The sequence below is a fragment of the Pelodiscus sinensis genome, chromosome 18 (genome assembly GCF_049634645.1).
Source record: "Pelodiscus sinensis isolate JC-2024 chromosome 18, ASM4963464v1, whole genome shotgun sequence".
Taxonomy (NCBI): Eukaryota; Metazoa; Chordata; order Testudines; family Trionychidae; genus Pelodiscus; species Pelodiscus sinensis.
Genome location: NC_134728.1, coordinates 8710544 through 8726085, shown reverse-complemented (window position 1 = coordinate 8726085; position 15542 = coordinate 8710544). Strand labels below are relative to the sequence as shown.

Sequence of the window (15542 nt, the reverse complement as noted above, 5' to 3'; positions counted from 1 at the left end):
GGGAGATGGCCTCACAGGAAACTGCTCATCTGGAGGGTTTCCCTGCTGCTCCCATTGGCTGGGATCACAGCCCATGGGGGCAGCGGAGAGTGGTGCCCGGAGAGCAGTACGGTGCCAGGTAAGCACCGTACACAGTCATCATCCCCACGCGCCCCCCTTCTGCCAAGATCTCACACCCCCATCATCCTCCTGCACCCCCTTCCAGCTGACACCCCTCACTATGCTCCTTCGCCCTTCCTCCCTCCCAGACTTCCCATTCTCAGCCTGCTCCTGCACCCTACCTCCTGACCAGACCCACCTCCCCAACACCCATTTTGTCATCATGGGTGGTTGGCTGGTGGTCCTTGGAAAGGTTTGCAGTGAGTGGGGTAGGTCGCAGGTCAAAAAGTTTGAGAACCACTGTTCTCACAGTTTAATGCTCATCCGACTTTGCTCCTCTCTGCAGCTTACCTGTCACCTTCTTCTTGACTCTTTCACTACCTTCAGGCCAGGCCTGAGATTTCATCAGGCCAATAATTAAGATGAAAGGCAAAAAGGCAAAAAGAGCCTCATTCATTCTACCTGCCCCCAGAGATCTGAAGCTTCCCAAGCCCTGCGGGCAGAGGAGGCTGGAGCAGATCTTAAACCTGGAACAGATGATCTGCGAGTTGTCTCTGTTTGATCGCTCAAAGGACACTCCCATCAGCCTTGCACCCACACTTCAACATTTCTGTGATCATGCTGGGCTCTTGAGCTAAGCAGGGTCAAGCCAGGGGAGCCCCGGTTGGGAAATCTTTCATCACGAACACGCAGGTGCTGTTGGTCATCGGGCATGTGGCATTCTTTCCTCTGACTCAGTACCCAGCCAGTGCCCCAGCATGGCGCTGTGCTGCCAGAGGGGTAACCCTTTAGATAAGTGGCCGTGTGGGCTGTGAGGGAGTCAGCTTCTGCTTCCTCATTCTTGGACCAGTCGTGGCTGCGATGAATTTTAAAGCTGCTGCCAGGCAGCTTTATAGGGAGCCACTGGAATGAAGCTTAACTGGTGCAAACTATAGTCAGATGAAGGCCTAAAACAGAAGCCCATGCAGCACAGGCCTGATCTGAGGCCTGAGGCCTACTCCAATGGACAAAACATGGCTAACATGAAGCAAAGCTAAGCTGTGAGCAAGAGGCAGGCCCCAGCCCACAGAACTTGGCACGAACAGGGCGGAGAGTGTAAAACACTCATTGGTGCTAGGTACTGACTGCGGAACAATAATTGGTACTGGTCATAAGTTGAAATCAGGTGGTACCACTAGCTCATTAAAAACAATCTTGGTACTCACTCCCCACAGATACAGCCTCAGGTTCAGGAAAAGGACTAAAATGACAGCATGATGATCTAATCAAGCCACGAGGTACAGGTTGATGGGTGGTAGCTAAGTAGCGTCAGAGGGTGGTAACTTGACAACGTCAGCAGTGAGGTGTGATTTGTTTGCACCTGTATATAATGTGGTGTTTTGGGGGAGATAGCCTTTGAATGACCTAGGGGGCAGTGGAAATTTCCCACTTACTGAGTCATTCCATTGTGGCAAGTACAAATGTGTAGTGGTTCAGTAGTCTACTGACAACTATTACTGTACTTCACTTTACAATAAATCTGGCCTGGCACCTTCGATCCTTATCTGGTTTGTGGTCTTTGGGGGCTTTCTGGGGGTCTGCTGTGGAGACTAAATGCACAAGTCGACACGGCCCACTTCACTGAGCACACACACAAGCAGCCTTCTGGTTACCATCATCAATGGAGCCAGAGACTTGTGAGGACACCTCGGCAGTAAATCCCAACCAGCCCTCCCTAAAGAGCTACACAAACCTCCTCCTGTCCACGCCTCCCCCTCTGCACCAGGAGCAGGAGGGAAGATGTGACTGCAGTAGAGATGCACCAGTGGAGGAGCTCCCCTCTGAGTGGGGAACTCTCGGTAGGGCATTTGCAGATGGATTATAACCGCCTGGTATGACTCCCCGAAAGGCCGTGCACTGGCTAGAGCTGAAGTCTTTACAGTCAGGAAATATTTCCCTTTTCACAACAGCAGGGGCAATAAAGCCCAGTTCCATCTTGGGCCATTATATTCTGCTTCCATAAAATCTGGCTAGTCATTTCCACTAGCTAGTCCTCTGCACTGCAATCCAGTTTCCTATTCACTCAAACACCCCAAATCTAGCTATTTTGGTAAGTAATATTCCTGCCCCATTAGAGAGATAGAAGTCAAAATCTGGCAACATGCCCCATCCTTCTTGCTCGCAAAACAGCCCAATGCATGTTACCACCCCCATCTGCACCCTGTGTGGATCAATACATTTCTTCTTATCAGTACAGCTGCCTTACCTGCTGCCAATCCCCGTGGCATCTAGGTTAGCATTCCCAAAGCAACGAGAGAGCTGCAAATCAGAAACATAGTCTACATGTTGCAGTGCAAATGGTTAGTCAGCATTTGGAAAGCTCTCTGGAGACATAAATCACCCTATTGGCTTATTGTTATTACAGGTTGAACCTCTCTAGTCTGGCACCCTTAGGACTTGACCACTGCTGAACCAGAGAAATGTTCAGACCGCGGGAAGTCAACAGTATCTACATAAGAACATAAGAACGGCCGTACTGGGTCAGACCAAAGGTCCTTCTAACCCAGTATCCTGTCTACCAGCATCTATCTATCTAGCAGCATTACCAACACTTCCGCTGCTTACTGGGCTTTTAGAGAACATTTAAAGATACATTCAAGCTAAATAACAGCACAGAACACTGAGAGCCAGGACTGGCAGCTGAAAACAAACTTTATGGGATCACGGGAAACTTGACCATACCCATGATAAGTGGAATCTGGCTAACTAAAATCAAGCTGGACCACAGATGTTGCCAGACCAAAACGTGCCAGAATAGAGAGGTTCAACCTGTATTGAAATAAATTCAACACAAAACCTCTGCAATCCTTTTAGCAAGGCATTGATACTGGTCAGCAAAATCAATAGAATAACTAGGTAGGAAACCATTCTCTCTTTATGAGCACACCATTGCTGCCTAGCATAGTACCTTGTGGTCAGACTGGGCTAGGTGGATGCTCTCCTGGGTAAAGCATGCACTTTCCTTCAATTTCATCCCCATCTTATCCCTGCTCTAGCTGCCTCACCGCTTCTCAGGGCTGCTCACTCAAGTGGTTGTATAATACAGGGCTGTGATCTGTCAGAGATGCTATGCATCAAAAAATCTTCTCTCTCTCATATCTCTTTGGACTGTTATTAGGTGCATGTTCCTTCAGGTTAATGGAATGTGAGGGCACGGAGCGCAAAACAGGTCCACGGGGCCATAAAGATGCCTTGTTGTGCATACACAATACACATACCAGGGCACCCAGGCAGTTACAGTAAGATATGCTAGAGCCTCCAGTGTTTGCTGGGTGTGGTGTATTGTCCCAACTGGTGGCACTTCCAGAGAGAATTATGACTCTGTTCTACAGCCTTAGCTGAGAGGCACCTGGCTTTTGGCTCATGCAGGAGGGGCTCATGCTCTAAGTTCCAGAGGTTCCAGGTTCAATTCTGCCTGTCGGCGTTACACAAATAATAGAGTCAATGTTCCGATTAATGCACTTTGTTCTAAATGCACCTTTCGGGTAATTTGAGCAGCACAATGACAGCAGTTAGAGTGTGAGCCTGGAAGGTGTTAAGGATGGTAATGGGACTGCCATCCAGTGAGCCAAACAGGGCTGGGAGTCAGGTGGTCTGAATTCTATTTCCACCTCTGCCATTTTCCTCAGTTGTGCAGTCCCAGGCAAGCCACTGGCCTACTCTGTGCCTCAGTTGGCCTCCTGATTGCCTGGGGAAGAGAATGCCCTTGTGGCAGGGGGTAGTGAGAATGAGTGACTGTTTCTGAATGTGCTTGACTGAGAGCCTTTGATGTAGACACTCAGTATCCTTAATTGTCTGGCCACAGTGGGGGCATGTACAGCTGCTGTTGAAACAACTTGAAGATTCTACTTTTTGTGGGTTAGACAGCTCCCTTCTCTGGTGTGCAACTAGCTGAAATGTGCATTTCTTGAAGCCGTAAGCCAGCCTCCAAACCAAAGCTACTGCCACAAAGCGCATCTAGGCAGCTGTTACATTCAAGCTGCCCTACTGCACTGCATATTTGCTGACTGGTTAGAACATGTTCACCCCTTTCCCTGTCCTCACCCAATTCAAGGAGGCAAAGACATTTGTATCCTGCCATGTTTGAATAAGGCTCTAAGGAAACCAAATGCTTTTTTCCCCCATTTTTATGACTCTGTTCGCCAGGCAAATTAAATCTATTCAGAAAGATACTTTAGTATATGCCCAGCTGTAAGCCCACAAAAACTACCATTGATGCCAGAGGAATAATTCACATGCTTAAAGTTCAGCACGTGCTTAAATATCTTGCTGAACAGATGTCTTAGTTGTCTCATTTACAGTGTTGTAAAACAGCCAGGGAATCCTACGACTAAACGATATTGCAGACAGCAAACAAGCTGCTATACAAGAATAAGATACAGAGCCCTGCAAATCCACCAACATCTACTTTATATCCATGGGTATCTGAATCCGCGGATGTGGATGCCAATATCCGGGGCTTATTTTTGTGGCTACAGATGCAGAAGAGGATACAAATTGTGCGGGGCTTTTGTCACAGTGAATCGCAAGCCGAAATATGAGTCAACAGTGTAACATTATTGCAAAAAAAGCAAACATCACTCTGGGCTGAATTAGCAGGACAGCTGTAAGCCAGACATGAGAAGTCATTCTTCCTCTCTACTCCGCATTGATTAAGCCTAACTGGAGTATTGTAACCAGTTCTGAGTGCCACATTTTAGGGAAGACATGGACAAATTGGAGAAAGACCAGAGAAAAGCTACAAAAATGATTAAAGGACTAGAAAACATGGCCTTTGACTGGGAAGACTGAAAAAAAATGGTGTTTGTTTAGTTTGGAAAACTAAAGCAGGGACATGATATTAGCAGGACTGTTGTAAGTTGCAGGGGGGGGGGGGGCAGGTGTGGCTAACCTGCTCTTTAAAATCTTTAATGATGGAGTTTCCACAACTGTCCTAGGCAATTTATTCCGGTGCTTGACCACCCTGACAGTTTGGATGTTTTTTCTCCATGTCCAGCCTAACCTGCCCTTACTGCAATTTAAGCTTCTTGTCCTATCCTCACAACTTGAGAGGATTTTTCTTCCTTCTCCTTGTAACAACTGTTTATATTTTTCAAGACAGTTATCATAGAATCTCAGGGTTGGAAGAGACCTCAGGAGATGGAGTCCAACCCCCTGCCCAAAGCAGGATCAATCTCCTGCTCAGGACCCCCACATTTTGACCGGCTGCACCTCCATTTAGCAAAAAGACCAACATGGACAACCAAGACCCCCACCACGGAAATGGAATTACTACTCAATGTGGTCTCTGCTGGCCTGGCTAGCTCAGATGCTGCTTCAAGCTGTTTCCCCCTCACTTTGCAGCAGGCAATGAAGCCAGCTGATGCAGTAGAATTCCAACTTTCTCTGGATCGCCTACCAAATCTGGAAGGGGAGCCTCCCTCCCCCTGAATCCCTGAACAACTCCACATATTCGGTTAAAAATTGAACCTGATTCAAGGCACTGATGAGTGACAGCAGCAGCTCTGAGCACTGACGTGCTTTCCCTCCTCACCTCTTCCTCCATTGTGGGCACAGAACGAATCAGCTCTTCCCCTCCTTGCTCCGTGACTTTGCCTGGGATGCCAGGGCTAGATAAAGGTCACTCCATGCACAATGTTACTCACTCTGCGTTGCTGCTCGCCTCTCTCGACTCCGCCGGCACTCGCTTGCCTTAAGCCGTGGTCAGTCTGCAGTCATTGGGGAGATAGAAGGGAGCAGTGTGGGTGAACTTGCACAGACAATAAGCCATAATTTTTTCTTTTCTGTCCAACTTGCTCTACTGGTTTACGTTTCTTTAACCCAGCAGCAGAAAGGCGGCACGGCTTCGTCCAAGCTGCCAAACAAGTTCTGCTATAATACACAAAAGCGGTAAGACCAGTTTGTTATGAACTCAGATAGGGATTTGATTGTTTTCCTGTAATTATAGTTCAACTTGTGCTGTTGGTTGAACTCAACTCATGTTAACAACCTGGCCCATTTAAATAATGCATCTGCCATAACAGTGGGATTTTTGTTTTCCGTCTTTTTACATAACGTAGTTATTTTACAGAGAAAGCACCATGACATCCCGTTTAATCCTTCTACTCACATTCCATTTGAACAAGGCTGCTGACTCCACCACGCTGGTGCCCATTAGGGATTTTTTAGGGGCGGGCTAACAACATGAATGTTACAATACAGCTATGTGGGCCCAACTGAGATGGGGGCCCATTGTGCTAAAAGAGAAATGTATTGAACCAGAGAGAGTTTATGATCTAAATGAAAAGACAGACAAAACAGGTGTGTGTGTACATGGGTAAACTGAGGCACAGAGATGTGACATACCCATCCAAAGCCATTGGTAGAGCTAGGATTACAACACTAAACCATCAGGACACTCCCAAACCAGTGCACACTCCACTAAACCATGCACTCTTAATAGCTCGCTGTGGCACCACCTTTGATATACCTCTAATAGTGGGAATGCGAGTGCAGACGGGACCATGTTTTTAGCACCCTGCCCACGTCCCCCTGCCCTGAGTCTTGATGGCATGGCAGCGAAAAAAATCAGTGAGACATCTGCACTAGAGCTTCCACCATTCTTGCACCACTGACAGTCCTGGAAGCCGTGCAAAAGAGGGCTGCTTTGTTTATAAAAAAAAGCAAAAAAAAAAAAGCATAGATTAAGGCTTTTGGGGCAGAAATATTGTCTTCTTCCCTGCATGGAACCACGTAGCTCACTATACAAGCAGGAAACCAACCTGCATTTCCTCTTTACTTGCCAGCTGATTTTTCCCCTGTAGGAGAATTGATTTGCTTCTGGAGGGGCGCTCATTTGCACAGTTTAAACGTGCAAAACGTGTATTTACTATCTAAAAGACTTTGACTCCCGAGTAAGGAGATGAGCCAAGAGAGAACGGGCGATGGTAAAGTCTCTGCGAGACACAGTGAGAGAATGGCAGAGAGAGCACGCAGGGACTTGCCCCTCTAACGTGCTGCATCGGTAACGAAACACAGCATGGTAGCTGCCTCTGCAGCAGGTTGGGAGACTCTGTCAAAAAGATGATAGAGTCCCCCCCTCCAACAAGCTCTCCTTTCAGTTCCGTAGCAGCCCAGGCTGCCCCTTGAGCTAAAAGCGTATGACAACATTTGTCTAAGGAAACCAAACACCCACTAACGCCGTCACTGCAACTGGGACCAACTGGCAAAGAAGCCCAGACCCCAGTGGACATGGAGCGCAAACTCTTGCCCCTGAAGGAGATTCCTCCAAACAGGGTAGGAGTATTTTGGTGGTGCAGCCGGGCTAGGGAGGGTTACCCTGCTGTTGCCCAGATCACACCTGCTCTGTAGCTGCACAGAGAGTCTCAGCTCCCAGCTAAGAGGCAGAATCCTCAGCTGGTGTAAACTGACGGAAGTCCATTGATGTCAATGTTGCTACACTGATTTACACCAGCGGAGGATCTGGCTCATCAAGAGTATCTATGTTAGAGCCAACCATCCCCTGGCAATGTTCCTAACGTCATCCTGCAGGCGGCCTCCACTCATCCCCCAGGGATGGGGAACCTCAGGGCCAGGGGCCAGATGAGGCCCTCGGCTTGCCTGTATCTGGCCCCCGAGGCTCATGGCCCTCCCCCCAGCATGGGGGAGCCTGTGCTGGCACTCCAGCCCCCCGATGCCCTACCACAGGGCTGGAATACACAAATCTACTAGGCTGGGCCCCTTAGGCTCTGGTGTGGGAGGGGAATGTGGAAAGTGTCTCCTCCTCAGTTGGGGGCCACATCAATGAAGGGGTTTTTTTTTTTTTGCTTCTCACTTGTGTGCAGCCCCCAACTGATTTTTTTGTGAGTCAGCGGCCCCTGACCCAAAAATGGTTCCCCACCCCTGCCTTATACCACCCTTGGCTGCAAAACCTCAATTTTGCACTTCACTGGTACTGTGTCAGGTTGCCCGGGGGCTGAGGCGCTGCCGTTCCTAAGCAGGTGCGTGCACACCAGTATTGTGTCAGTAGCAGGCTGGGGAAACAAGCCAACCAATCAGCTGTGGGCCTTAGGAGACCCGTCAGGACCGTGTGTGGCACCACGTGTATGCAACGCCTTGCTTGCTCTTTGTGGGAAAGTGAGGTCACAAAGCAACTCGGGGTTCATTACTATTGGCTGAGGGCTCCACAGGAGCTCGCTGAAAGAGCAAATAGCTACCAAGTGTCTTTTGGCCCCTTTCATACTTGCTCGTTCCCGGCAGATAGTTTATGTCGCCGAGGGATATGTCAATTAGGGGTGGACGGACTAACATGGTGAAATATAGCGGGCTGATGGATCCAAACATATACATCATAGTATATAATGTGCCCAGTTCTGGGCACCACATGTCAAGAAAGATGTGCAGAAATTGGAGAAGGTCCAGAGAAGAGCAACAAAAATGATTAAAGGCCTAGAAAACATGAGCTATGAGGGAAGACTGAAAGAACTGGGCTTGTTTAGTTTAGAAAAGAGAGGACTGAGAGGGGACATGATAGCCGGTTTCAAGTATCTAACAGGGTGTTATAAGGAGGAGGGAGAAAAAATGTTCTCCTAGGCCTCTGAAGATAGGACAAGAAGCAATGGGCTTAAATTGCAGCAAGGGGGGGGGGAGTTAAGTTCGACATCAGGAAAAACTTTCTAACTGTCAGGGTGGTTAAACACTGGAATAAATTGCCCTAGGAGGTTGTGGAATCTCCATCACTGGAGATATTTAAGAGCAGGTTAGACAGACACCCATCAGGGATGATCTAGATGGTGCTTATGTAACCCACACACTTACAGGGTGTGTCTAGACTACAGGGTTTGGTCGACAAAAGTGGACTTTTGTCGACCAAACTATACCTGTGTCCACACTACCGCTGAGTTCTGTCGACATAACGTCGACAGAACTCAGCAGTTTTGTCGACGCTGGTAAACCTCATTTTACGAGGCATAACGCCTTCTGTTGACAGAGTTTCTGTCGACAGAAGGTGTTATTGCATGTAAACTGTCCTTTGCATCCACACTACCATGTCGACAAAGCAGCTTGCTTTGTCGACTGAACTGAATGTAGTGTAGACGCTCTTTGTCGACAGAAGTTTTGTCGACAGTATCTGTTGACAAAACTTCTGTCGACAAAAGCCTGTAGTCTAGACGTACCCACAGTGTGGTTACTGAGCAATGCAAGTGGTACCTAGATGACAGCAACAGTTAAGACCAAGAGACCTCTACTGCATGGGCTGGGAGCCAGCTGACTTTTAGCTCATAGGGTAGAAGCTTGTATACTCTGCTTCAGAGGTCCCAGGTTCAAATCTGCCAGGTGGTGATTACACTTGGTCCTGCCATGAGGGCAGAGTACTAGACTTGATGAGCAGGTATATTCTGTCATTTTCTGAATTTACTGGGTTAGTTTATAGGATCTTCGGTTAAAATTTGCTTTAAAAACATTTCATTGGTGTGTTGCTGAAGATGATAAAATCACATTTCTAGAAAATTGTCAGCTCCCCAGCTGCCATTGGGCACAGGAGCACCAGTTTAGTAGAACTATGTAGGGGCCCATAAATCCCCAGGATGGCTCTGTTTCCAGACCATATTACCCCTCTGGGTTTAAGTATTAGACAGCATTATCTCATTGGTTCCTTGTGCTCCTCTCTGTTTGTTTTGATCCATCAGCTGTGTCTGTCTTATACTACAATTGTCAGCTCTTTGGATCAGGGACCATCTTTTTGTTCTGTGTTTGCACAGTGTTTATCACAACGGGGTCCCTAGCCAATACCATAGTACAAACAAACAATCATACAGAACAAATATGGACCAATGGGCCCAAATCAGTTCCTACATGTGTTGGTCCATTAGGGACGCTGTAGAATTAAGGAAGCAGGAGTAAAATTCCGAATGTCTTGGTTTCATGGTTTGAAGTCAGACTCCCAGCCTCGATGTAGCATTTCTTGTTAGTTTCCTCAGTTTTTGCTTATTAACAGGCATTTCAGTGACGGGTTAAGAAACATTTCTACAGGCGATCAATCATCACTGACCTTGTCAGCATGGGCTCCAGGAGTTTTATTGACATCATAAACCTAATCACCATGAAGGGGGCCTTACTGTGTATCACGTCAGTGCGAATTAAAAACCTCCACCTCCACTTCAAATTTATGAGGGTGTGCTATACATCGCCATGAAAACTGGGTGGGATGAGACAGATGGGATGGGAAGGAACTGCTGCACCTAAATCTGTTGAAATTAAACCAAACTCAAGGGTATGGGCTCATATCATGGTCAAAAGGCCTGAACATGCTGGTACTTTTTTAAATCAAAGCTGTTGGAACAGCTGTCTCCCGCTTTCCCTGGGTCAAGCCTCGCCTCTTCACCTTCAAATCCCCCCTCAAAACTCACTTCCCAGCACCCCTTGTATTTCTGAAGGGAATCTCCTTAGATGCCAGAGTTCTAAGGGAAAAACATCCTTCCTCTCCACATTGTGCCGGGTCTCCCCAGCGGAATAGTAACTTATACCCTCCACACCTTCCATGACTTCATAATCTATACTTCAGGTGTGAAACACTTATTGTAGGGCCTGATTCTGGCCTCACTTAAGGTATGTCTACACTGCAATGTTATTTTGGGATACCAGAGGTATCCCACAGACTGCATCTGTCCACTTTCTATTTATATCCTGCTGCCTGTGCCACTGAATTTCCAGGTGGTGGCTCAGATGGCAGGATCCTATTTAAATGGCTCATGGCTCCAGCCCCTGCCAGTGCAGAGCTGCCACCAGGAGCGATGAGCTCTTTACATAGCTGCAGTAATCTCGGGTGGCTGCCAGGCAGCATGGTAGCAGCGGGGCCAGGAGCTGCGAGCCCTTAGCTGTGTTTTTAATTCAGAGCCTCTGGCCACAGGCAACTCTGGGAGGAGGCTAGTCCCCTCAGCCCCGCCCCTTCTGCCCCAGGCAGAGCCAGCCTGTGACCATGTACCAAAATTCAGTAAGTGGCCCCCCTGTGAAAATTATTGCCCATCCCTGGTCTAATGTGCTCTGAGTGAGCAGTGCTGGTGTGGTGGAACCAGCATTGGACCTGGTTCTCAGGTCTGTGAACCAAGATAGCCCAGAGGTAGCAGTATAACAAACCCATGTAGGCTCCTCCCTACTATCAGGCCTTTCAAATCAGGTTGCAATTCAGGGTCCTGTTCTGAGCTGCTTAGACACTGCACTCTTGGCTACAGCTTCCCTCTCTCCATGTTGCTGAGCGTGTTATGTGTCAGTGTCTCCCCATCCTGGAGGTGGCTCTATTCCAAAGGGGCTAGGTATATATAATTGTAAAGTATTTGGGATTCCTGCAGCATGACAAGAGCTACAGACAGTATTATGAATAAGCTTTAGACACTTTTCGTAGCATCTTCCTCTTGGTTTTGCAATCCTACACACACACACACACACACACACACACACACACACACACACACACTCCTCCACAAACCCAATCAAAACCACACACACACACACACACACACACACACACACACACACACACACACACACTATCCTCCACAAACCCCATCAAAACCACACACACACACACTTCTCCTCCCCCCCTCCCCCCGAGAGAGAGATTGAGAGGAAAGAGCAAATGAACTCATGGTAGATCTTAGCCACATCAGTTAATGCCCACCAAAAATGGGCTCAGATAATATTGTGGTGAAGGCTGTTTGAGAACCTGTAGAGAACCGAAGAGAAAGATTTCTCAAAGAGGGGATTAAAATCTCCCCCATTCAAATTTTTTCAGCCCAGCAGCTCTATTGTTTTCTTATGCAGAAGGAAGAGCAGGCAGTCACTAGTAGATCATTGTATATTACAAGTACTATCCACCAGAGGTTGCTAGCCAACTTTCAAAAACAAACCACAGAGCAAACAATGGACTACAACTCTGGGCCTTCAAGAATGGTCCTGAGAATTCTCTCAGATCTGCCCATGAATGGGATGTGTACCCGGCGAAGGCAGAGCGTCCTCTGTTTAGCTCAGGTTCCCAAACAAGATTAACAAGGACTCGTCAGCGTGTGTATGTCAGAGTAGGCGTGCTCCTGTTTAGAATGTGCGTTCCGTTTTACTCTGGATGGATTCTATCCTTTGTGATCCCTTTGACTGGATATCTGAGGAGATTTCATGCATCTGAACCTTTCCCCCTGCATTATGAAGGTGGAAAGGCCCTGTAAGAATGTGGCAAGCAAAGGCCAAGACAAACTGATTGTCCACCATCACTATAAACTTCTAAAGAACATCACATTTATTGGAATTAACCAACAGGGGTGATTTCTAAGCTAAGAAAGAGGCACTGGTATTTAAAGACACAATACACCAATGGCACCATTAGCCTGTTCCCAGGTTTTATCACACTCACATATCAACAGTAGCCAAAAAAAGAGCTTTGGTATTAATGTCTCCTGTACAAGCCTGACATCCTGTATTTGTACAGTGCTTCCTGATAGTAGGCCATTTGTACATTCACTTTAAAGTGCATGCCCGAGTTTGCGGGACTGGCACTGGGTCAAATAGGGAGCAGGCAGGAATGAGTTTCTTTAACCTTTTAAAGACCTTTAGGAACAGCCTCCAAAACTTGTGTTAAAAATCCTGATTTAGAAACCATTCTTTGTACATACACTGTATTTCTTTTCCACTGGTTTCCTGTCCCTGGAAGATACTTACAAGAAAACAGGCAGCAATTTATCTGGGGTGGAGGAAGCCTTTCCAAAAGGGTTGATGGTGTGACGTAAGATGAGTTGCTTGCCTTCTTATAGGCCTTGATCTTGTGAACACTGCACCACATGCTTAACTTTACTACTACGAACAATTTTACTGATTTCAATGGGACTGCTCAGATAATAAAGATGAGAGTATGGAGGAGTGGAACCATAGTTAGGAAATCAGAGCAAAATATGTAATGGAAGAGAGGAAAAATGCTCTTCCCAATTAGCAAATTGTTTCCTATTTAAATCCAGGATAAAGGGTGTCATTTCTCTGAGCTAACAACTCCAGGTTAATACATCTGGAAAAAATCAACGATTTCTTTCAGAGAAAACCATAGTTAGATTAAATATATTTTTAAAATAGAGATTCCCTTATCAACGACTAACCCAACGCATGGACCCCGCAGAACATTACAACCAACATTATTTTTAGAGGCACAAGGTAGGTGAGGTAATATCTTTTAATGGACCAGCTTCTTTGCCTCCAGCCCTACCCCCAGTCCTGCCCCTTCTGCCCAGGTCCTGCCCCCCACAGGAGCCAATACCCCATCCCCCGCACCACGAGGAGGCAGAGAGGCATTTAGTTCCAGCCTCCCCAGCACTGGGGCATAGAGAAGGCAGGTACTTGGGGGCAGCAACACTCCGCCCCAGTATGCCTACAGTAGGTGCATGGAATGTGGGTGGGGCCAGGCTGGTGGTGTGGGAAAGGCAATACCTTCCCCTGCCTATGATACGCAATGCCCCTGCATGGAAGGGTCAAACTTTAAGCTTCATAGAGCTCTTTGTAGAGCACAGGTCTGGAGAAGGTAACCAGAACGTCTGCCTGAGCTACATACGTGGTGGGACGGATGATTAAGCATAAGGGATTCCTATATGCTTGTGTTGTCCCAACAACAGAAGTCTGAGTGAAACCAGGAATCGCTATTCCCTTGAATGAGCACGCAGAAAAATGATGAAAGACAAAAGCAACCGATAGCCCACAGGGGAACACTCCTTTCAGAATAGCCACCCCATATCTGAAGACTTTAGACCTGCTGATGGGGGCGAGCATAGGGGACAACTGTCCTGGGGCTCAGTGATTCAAAAGGGCCAAGGATACTGCAGCAGCAGTGGCAGCTGGAGCCCGGGGCCTTTTAAATTGCCTCTGGAGCCTCAGCTCCACCCCTTCTGCCTGAGGACCTACCCCTTCATGAAGCATGGAGCCAGACTGTCCCACTACCACTTTGCCCAGGGGTCCGGCAACTCTGTCGGCCCCTCTGGACCACTCAGTCCTTGTCTTGAATGGGAACCTGCACAACACCAAGCCTGGGAACTAAAATTTGTAACTGCGCTGGACACTAACAATCATGGGCTTAACAAAGGCACTGGTTTCATGGCCCATTACAACAAGTTGTAACACACCCGACTGCCTGTTTAACCGTAATTGCCTTCTTCATTTGAAATGGTCCCCTGCGAGCATGTATGAACCCCTTATGCTCAACAATCTTTTCCACCTGATTGCTCAAGAAAACATAGCTCATTGGAAAAGATGGGACTAGAACTCAAGTTAATTCTAAGCTACAGCAGAGATTGGTCTTTTTGCAAATATAGTGCCCATCTATAAAAAGGGAAATAAGAACAACCCAGGAAAGTACAGACCAGTCAGTTTAACTTCTGTGCCAGGAAAGATAATGGAGCAACTAATTATTAAGGAATTCATCTGCAAACGCCTGGAGGACAATAAGGTGATAGGTAACAACCAGCATGGATTTGTAAAGAACAAATCATATCAAACTAATCCGACAGCTTTCTTTGATAGGATAACTAATCTTGTGGATAAGGGAGAAGCGGTGGATGTGGTATATACCTAGACTTTAGTAAGGAGTTTCATATGATCTCGCATGATTTTCTTATCAATAAACTAGATAAAATCAAATTAGATGGGGCTACTATAAGGTGGGGGCATAACTGGCTGGATAACTGTTCTCAGAGGCTGTGTCTACACTGGGCCACTTATTCCGGAAAAGCAGCCGCTTTTCCAGAATAACTTGCCAGCTGTCTACACTGGCCGCTTGCTTTTCCGGAAAAGCAATGACGATCTACTGTAAAATTGTCAGTGTTTTTCTGGAAAAACTATGCTGCTCCGGGCAAAAGTCCTTTTCCGGAAAAACTGTTCCGGAAAAGGGCCAGTGTAGACAGCACAGTAGTCTTTTCCGCAAAAGAGCCCCGATCGCGAAAATGACGATCGGGGCTTTTTTCTGGAAAAGCATGTCTACATTGGCCACGGACGCTTTTCCGTAAAAAGTGCTTTTCCGGAAAAGCATCCTGCCAATGTAGACACGCTTTTTCCGGACATACTTATAACGGAAAACTGTTCCGTTTTAAGCATTTCCAGAAAAGGGTGCCAGCGTAGATGTAGCCAGAGAGTAGTTATTCCACAATCCTGCTGGAAGGGCATAACAAGTGGGGTTTCACAGGGTTCTATTTTGGGACCGGTTCTGTTCTATATCTTCAGCGATGATTTAAGTTTGCAGATGATACGACGCTGGGAGGGATTGCAACTGCTTTGGAGGATTGGGTCATAATTCAAAATGATCTGGACAAACTGGTCTAAGGTAAATAGAATGAAGTTCATTAAGGACAAATGCAAAGTACTCCACTCAGGAAGGAACAATCAGTTTCACACACAGGCTACGT

General features: G+C 47.1%; 1 protein-coding gene across 3 annotated transcripts in view; it reads right to left on the bottom strand.

The window, feature by feature from the left end:
* The window catches only part of RBBP8NL (RBBP8 N-terminal like), a 65357-nt gene extending 59359 nt beyond the window's left edge, over window positions 1-5998 (bottom strand). Inside the window, exons 1-2 of one of the 3 annotated variants that reach the window (XM_006126203.4) lie at window positions 5784-5998; window positions 2345-2397 (exon numbers count right to left, since the gene is read on the bottom strand). In XM_006126203.4, the coding sequence (XP_006126265.3) occupies window positions 2345-2366 (22 nt within the window). In that variant the 5' untranslated portion in view covers window positions 2367-2397; window positions 5784-5998. Of the gene's footprint in view, window positions 1-2344; window positions 2398-5671 lie in introns of all 3 variants that reach the window. The other 2 variants (XM_025186164.2, XM_014575086.3) reach the window with 2 other exon arrangements.
* Window positions 5999-15542: the final 9544 nt, after the last annotated feature.